The 6,804-nt window shown below is 48.1% G+C and overlaps 1 protein-coding gene across 1 annotated transcript; it reads right to left on the bottom strand.

Annotated features, from left to right (window-relative positions):
* Window positions 1-960: 960 nt before the first annotated feature.
* On the bottom strand, window positions 961-4,249 carry LOC133913076 (nucleobase-ascorbate transporter LPE1-like). Its single transcript, XM_062356119.1, has 14 exons — window positions 4,110-4,249; window positions 3,891-3,988; window positions 3,621-3,797; window positions 3,426-3,526; window positions 3,245-3,320; window positions 3,098-3,157; window positions 2,833-3,017; window positions 2,620-2,716; window positions 2,201-2,287; window positions 2,052-2,110; window positions 1,868-1,959; window positions 1,710-1,787; window positions 1,444-1,604; window positions 961-1,361 (listed from the first exon to the last, which is right to left on the bottom strand). Exons 1-14 carry the CDS (start codon window positions 4,201-4,203, stop codon window positions 1,143-1,145), a joined length of 1,584 nt encoding a protein of 527 aa, XP_062212103.1. The 5' UTR covers window positions 4,204-4,249; the 3' UTR covers window positions 961-1,142.
* Window positions 4,250-6,804: the final 2,555 nt, after the last annotated feature.

A 6,804-nucleotide genomic window follows, 5' to 3' on the forward strand; every position in this document is an offset into this window, starting at 1 on the left:
TACAGTAACAACCTCGTGCCGGCCCGGTGCAGCACGCACGGCCCAGTTGGCGATCTTTTGTTTGGGACATATGCCTGAGAAAAAACCTACAGATATTGAACATGTTTTCACTGGACGGGCTCCTCTACACAACAGCACACGCATCCATCCATGGAGCTTGCCGGCGGCGAGATCTGGCTAGAGGGGTGCCGGAGACCACCAAAACGGAAAAAGGGAAGGTAGATGAGTCCACAGGTGGTGAGATTTTTTTCGGATTTGAGCTCCTGCAGCGGCTCCTGGCGGTCGGGACACAACGGCGGCGGCGGCGGCGGCCACGGCTGGTCAATCTGCAATCGAGGAAGGAGAGGGCTGGATTAGTATCACCGTGTCCCGTGGATCCCTCCACTGCAGACAGAAGGGTCGGAGGTGCTTCCAGATGGGCTTTACACGGGTGCCCGGTGACGGAGAAGAAGGCGAGCAAGGCGGCGGACCTCTGGCGAGAACCTAAATCTGAGTGAGGGATTTTGTTTCAGGAGGTGAGGCAGTGCTTAGATGAAGAGGAATCGGAAGGAGGCTCGTCGAGGACGTCGAATCGAGCGGCGACGGTTAACAGCGATGGGTCGTGAGGAGCTCGGCTTTGCCGCGGCTTCCCGGCGGCCGGGGGAACGGGGCCGCCGAGCAGCACGGGCGAGTGTGGGTACCAAAGGCGGCGGCGGCGGTCGGTTCATCTGGCTGCGCTGGGCTTTGAAATTGCCATATTAGACGAATAATTGGACTGCAATTGGAATCTCTTGGAATTTGGGGCAAATTCCATTTGGATGATGACAGCAATCCTTCAGTGGCTACCTGAACCTGATTAGTACAGGGTTGAACTGCAAACAGATTCAAAGCCTTGTTCCGCAATTGCACTAGTTACAAGGCATTTGTGTTCTGCTGTTTGGAATCGGAGATAAATGTGAAGCCAAAATGTGGACGGAAACCTTGCGAGCTCCGAACAGGTATAAAATGTTCCTCACCCAAAATGTTTATAAGGTAGAATCAAAACATCGAGGTCCTATTGCTTGATAGTGGATATAGCATAGTATGATTCTATCCCCCTGAAATAATTTTCAGTTTCTACTTTCCACCAGTTACAGGGAACATCATTGTCTTCCCGCGGCATCCTAAAGCGAGGGGAAGTACTTGCTCAAACCATAAGGAAGAGCGTAGAACTCCTCGCTCCTGACGTCGTGCCGGTAGGATTTGAACTTCTCCCACCAATGCCAGCCCCTGTCCTTCCTCACATGAGCGTCCCAGTAGAGGTGGGTGCAGTCCAGGAGGTAGGCCAGTATGGCGGCCACCGTCGCCGGCGAGGAGAAGATCACATTGACCATCACATTGAACTGCAATGTCAAGAGGAAGAAAGTGATCAGAGTGTGAAAGCTAAAGGAAATTGTTTGTCACATCTGCGTTAAGCGCGCGTACCGCAACTGAATGGGTGTGAACTGGTCCAAAGCCAAAGAACATCTCATAGACCCTGAAGTACTGTGGGATGGACAATCCTAGGAACAAGGAGATGCTGAGTATGAACTTTGTTCTCAGGGTGTTGAGGTTGCAGTACTGAAGGAGGCAAAGCCCTGCACCAACTGTTTCAAGCAGAAAGCAAGTTTAGAGCAGCGAAAGAAGTTATGAAAATTCAGAGTCCAAAGTATGATGGGGTAAACTAATATGGATAGGACCATAAGGATCACCTGAATAAGCAAAGAGAACACAGTACAGTGCAGAAAAAAGTGGCAACGGAATAGATGCAAGAACTGCTCCAAATTTCCCTGTTGAAATCAGGTGAAGTCATTAACTGTGAAATGTTAATACTGATAGTTCCAAAAGTTTCAGAGAATGAGAAGCCTACCAAACAATGAGAAGAAAATCATGAACAATGCTGCGATCTTTATAACTCGTCGGCTTCCAACTCGAGTCAACGCCAACAGACCTGCATTCTCACTTTCAAAGCAACAATGGCCGGTTACTTGAGAATTTTCACTTTGAACTGGCTTGCTAATGAGATTCTGAGCAGAGAAGAGTAAAATGATTACACTGAAGCTGCTGTGCCTGTCAATGTACCACACATCCCATCCAGTATGATGGATATGCCCTGATATTTTGGAAGTTGCATTTCAGTTAGTAAAATCCTTGTAAGGGGCAGTCAGAAGAACTGAAACGGTTTGGCTACTTGTTTGCTTACCTGCCAGCCAATTCCACGAGAGAAAACTGAAGGTGGGCAGAATGTTGCGCCTGCGTATCTTGACACCACAATTAAGGTGCCGGTAGACTGAAAGAGAAGTTGCTCATCAGAGTAAAAACGGGGCATTCTAAGTTACAGACTTGGGATGAATATAAAGCGTCCGTATAGACATGACTTGGTAGTCTCTGTCTTATAGCAAGCACAAACATTGTGAAGTCTTGAAGATGCAATTTGTGATTGTCATTTATCCTTCGGAGGATCATATTTGCTTATGTTTAAAACTATTTCGGTGCTGTTCCAATCCTTGGAATTTCGTCAATGTCTACTGACTACAATTCAGAACCTCAGAGAAAGGCTCTGTTACTATTGCTGATGTGCAACCGAAATAAAAGGAGAACCGAAAAATATAAATCGCAGACCTCAATAAGTGACGCAAAAGAAGCAGCCATCATGGCCAAGCAATCTTGGAACCAGAAAATAGGGTACCCCCACTGAAACGGGTAAGGAAACCTGACCCTGCTCGAAGCAGAACATGTTAGGTATCATCAGCTTAGTTCAGAGCAACCAAAGCAAAACTGAACAGAACGCATCAGCGATCGGTACACGAATTGGGCATGTAGCAATTAGCCTACCAAGGTGCGCCCTGGATGATCCCGGAGCGATCGGTGCGGCAGCTGAACTGCGTCACGGGGCCCCGCTCGTTGAAGGCGCCCGCCGCCGTCAGTATCTCGGCGTAGATCCACACGATCACGACGGTCAGCAGCACGGCGCACCGGCCGAACACGAAGCTTCCCTGCCTGAAGTAATGGGCGGCGTACTGCAAGGCAAAAATGGCTGTCAGTAACTGCCAAAGTCATAGCACCGCACGGTGATCATTCCATTCCTGGCTGCTGTTACCTCTGCAAAGAGCACCAGAAGAACAAGTGCGGGGAGACCCACTTCGATGCATTTAGCAACCTGAAGGACGAGGTACAAGAAACTAGACAGATTAGCAAAAGCTGCACCGGCCAAATAAGAGATTATTCTGCCGTGCCAAGAGCTCACCCCGGGGAACGCGAAGTAGAAGAGCCCGAGCCCCGAGAGCGTCACGAAGGGGACCGCCGCGAGGGGGCTCAGGAACCTGACATGGACGGCTCAGCGTCAGTGCGAGAGTAAGAACAGAGAGACCGCATTGATCGAGCCATCGAGGGAGAGAGATGAGCGAGGAAATCATAGGACAGAGGACCTTATGAAGACCCTCCATATGCCGAAGAAGCCGATGACGACCTGGAAGACACCGGCGATGATGAGCGCGCCCTGAAGCGACCGCATCGTGTACACGAACCTCTGAAGGAACGACGTTGATCGGATCAGTTGCACTTGCATCATCAGCGGCGCTGCAGAACAACAGAGGAAGCAGAAGCGTGCGACGGCGACGGACCTCGAGAGGGTCGATGAAGAGGGCGTATCGTGGGCTGAGGATGATGGCGACGACCGGGTAGATGTAGGTGTAGGAGCCTCCCATCACGGCGGGGAGCCGCGTGCCGAAGTGCACCTGCAGGAGCGTGTTGATCCCGGCGAGGAAGAGGATGGTCTGGATCACGATCGCCTTCTCAGTCTGCATGCATGCACCCATGGCGCGCGCTCAGTGCTCGTCCAGGGCAGCGCAGCGTGTCAAACGAAAAGGGAAGAGAGGAGGAGCCGGGCTCACATGGCCGCCGCCCATAAGGGGCACGATGATGGTGGCGATGAGGACGGTGGTGCCGAGCATGACCAGGTAGTGCTGGAAGCCGACGAACACAGTCGTGACTGCACCAGAGCAAGCACACAGACAGAAAAGCGAAGGGTCAGAGCTCACGCTATCATCGATCGTCAGTGCGTGGAGGCGGGTCACGGGTGGTAATCAAATGAAATGATAAGAGTAACGGACGCCATGGCGGGGGGCTGGTGATGCAGTAGTCGAGGCCGCCGAACTGCTCCTTGACGGGGAACGGCATCAGGTCCTCGGCCTTCACGGGGGACATGGCGCAGGCCGGTCGGTCTAGCTAGCTAGCTCCTCGCCGCGCAGCCGACGAAACTTGGTGAGGCGAGCTTGATCGGTGGGTGGAGGAAGACGAAAGGAGAAGGGTGGGAGGAAGAAACGGTGCAAGCGCGGCTCCCTTTATGTAGCTCGACTCTCGCGTTTCTGCGGGCGTGCGCGCGCGCGTTTCAGTTTCACTGCATCAAGCCTAATCGTCACGGCGACAAGTCATTTTTTTTTTGTCTAAAGAAAAAGAGAAGGTATAGGCGCCATTTGGATCCAGTCAGAGGCTTAGCCAAAAGTGGGACAGTAAGGTCCTTCGAAAGTAAATTTTATATTATCCGATCAAGATCTCCTTTCTTAATATGACATGTGGTTTCATTTTTCTCTCTTGCACGAGTCACATGTTAGATAAGGGAAGAACGGTATAAATTAATATCTCACATGGGTCTTACTGTAAAGAATTCTATATAATTTTCTTTCCACTATGTTACCAAAATTGTACCACTTATCATAGTTATTATTTACCATTGTATATTTTTGAACTTAAAAATCCAGTACATGTGAGTATTACATGCTCACTCTAGGACTTCTTCGTTCCTAGCTAAAGTTAGAATAGTAACAAAATTAAAACTGTCCTAACAAGCCTGTTTAGTTTTTCCAAAAAGCCTGTTTAGTTTTTGCCCTAACAAGCTAAATTTTGGCTATGACCAAAATCGAGTAGTGTCAAATTTGATAGAAAAAAAATTGTGTGGCTTGTGATCAAGCTAAAGTTAGAATAGTAAGTATAATATGTAGACATGTATGCAACTAATCTTTTTTATGTTAAAATATAGTTAATATAGGTCTTGATTTGTATATTTAATTAAAAAAACACAACGGTACAAACGGATTACAAATCAGATACACGATTTAGCAAATAATACGATTTTAAACTTGCTAATTCCAAATGAAACTCACTTAATGCAGCCATTCTCGTGCTGACACGTCATCCTCAGCTCCTTGTGCAGCCCGGCCAATTCCCGGGCGAGCGAAACGCTGGCCCGATTTCACCGGCGCTGCGCGTTAGCTGTTTTCGGGCGTGGCCAATTTTTTTCGGGCCTAGCCAAAATCAGGCGGTGAACCAAACGACAGCTAAATACCATGGGCTATGCCAAATCTTGGCCGGGCACGTAGCGGCCGTAAACCAAACACGCTCTGAATCCCTCAACATTTGTGCCAGCATAGCCCTTTCCACAACTGACGTCGCTCTGAATCCCTGACTCTAGGCTTCTCATAGGGCTTTTTGGGTGAGCTACCATGGAGCTGAAGGTATATCAAAAATGTTTGGATAAGAAATGTTGTTTCAATTTAAACTACAAACTTCATATTTGAGATAGAGCTAAGAGTTAAAGTTCTACTAAATGGGATCATACTCTCGTCTCGTTGCATGCCACCTTGTACTAATGAATTTTTGAACCACAACCGGTTGCGTTCTAGTTGTGTTGCCTGTTTGAATGAAAACCAGATGCCTTGTTGAATCAGAACGAGTTGTCTATGAGGTTCAATACACCGTCGTAAAAATTTATAACTATTTGTGAGAAATATAGCTCTATATTTCATTATTAAATGCATGTAAGTGGGCACGTTTGGTTGCAAGCCATAGGTCGCCAAGTGTTTTCGCTAAACATTTTATGTGCCTAAGAAATCCTCCACTACAACTTAGACAAAAGTTAGCAAGGAACTGTGTCTATGATAGGTAGCCAGGTAGGCACAAAACTAAGGTATTGTGGCACGCTAAAACTGTATATGGCAGCAAACTGAACATCTGGAAGGTCAGACAAACTTCCGTACCTAGGGTGTAGTAAACTGTGACCATCAGCCAAACACCCCCTAAATAATTCCCATTTTTGCTGGTTTGGCTCTAGCATTTGGCTTAGGTTTGGCTCTAGCATTTGGCTTAGCTAGAGTCTTCATCTCCAACATTTGACCCCAAAGACATTTTTTACCCCACCTTGTTTCTCTTCAATGGCAAATTCCTGCAAGTATATCTAACGTATTGCTCCTACCTTTCCCCGGGCACAATATTTTTTTATCGTTATTGATTTTTCAACTTTTTTTCTTTCATTTGGGGGTCCAAGCCGTTGCTCTCGTGGTCATGGGGTTGGGGTAGTTTGGTAGCTGCTCTGACGAGGCTTTTAGGTGGGAAAACAGGAGAGATATGGAAGCGGATTCAGCTGCGCTAGCATCATCTCCTTTTCCTTTCCTCTGTTGTTAGATGTGGTTGGCGAACTAGTTCGATCAGAACGTAGTCTCGACATCTCAACCTCCATTTCCCAATTCCGGAGCTTTCCGTACGTCACACACACCTTTGAGGCCAAAGCCTGTGCGTTTCTCTTTCGAACGCCAGCCAAAGGCTGAACTAGCATATACCAAGCGGGGCACGGTCCCCACTCATTTTTATTTATTTAGTGAATTGTAGATCATTTTTACTGTAGTCACAGAAATCCAATAACTAGCAAGCCTCCGCTCAAATCTGGGCTGGATCCAGCATCGTTCTCTCTCTTTCCACGTGGAACGATACCTGAACACTTGCTGCCAATGGCAGCGTCATTTGCCTTTTTCA

The sequence above is a fragment of the Phragmites australis genome, chromosome 3, assembly GCF_958298935.1.
Source record: "Phragmites australis chromosome 3, lpPhrAust1.1, whole genome shotgun sequence".
NCBI lineage: Eukaryota > Viridiplantae > Streptophyta > Magnoliopsida > Poales > Poaceae > Phragmites > Phragmites australis.

What these genes read in the sequence shown, in the direction of transcription:
- LOC133913076 (XM_062356119.1), bottom strand. Translation starts at nt 4,203, where the DNA reads ATGTCCCCCGTGAAGGCCGAGGACCTGATGCCGTTCCCCGTCAAGGAG. An exon ending in GATTTTCTTCTCATTGTTTG is followed by an intron (nt 1,788 to 1,867) that starts GTAGGCTTCTCA and finishes TGATTTCAACAG; the next exon opens with GGAAATTTGGAGCAGTTCTT. An exon ending in TGTTCTCTTTGCTTATTCAG is followed by an intron (nt 1,605 to 1,709) that starts GTGATCCTTATG and finishes TGCTTGAAACAG; the next exon opens with TTGGTGCAGGGCTTTGCCTC.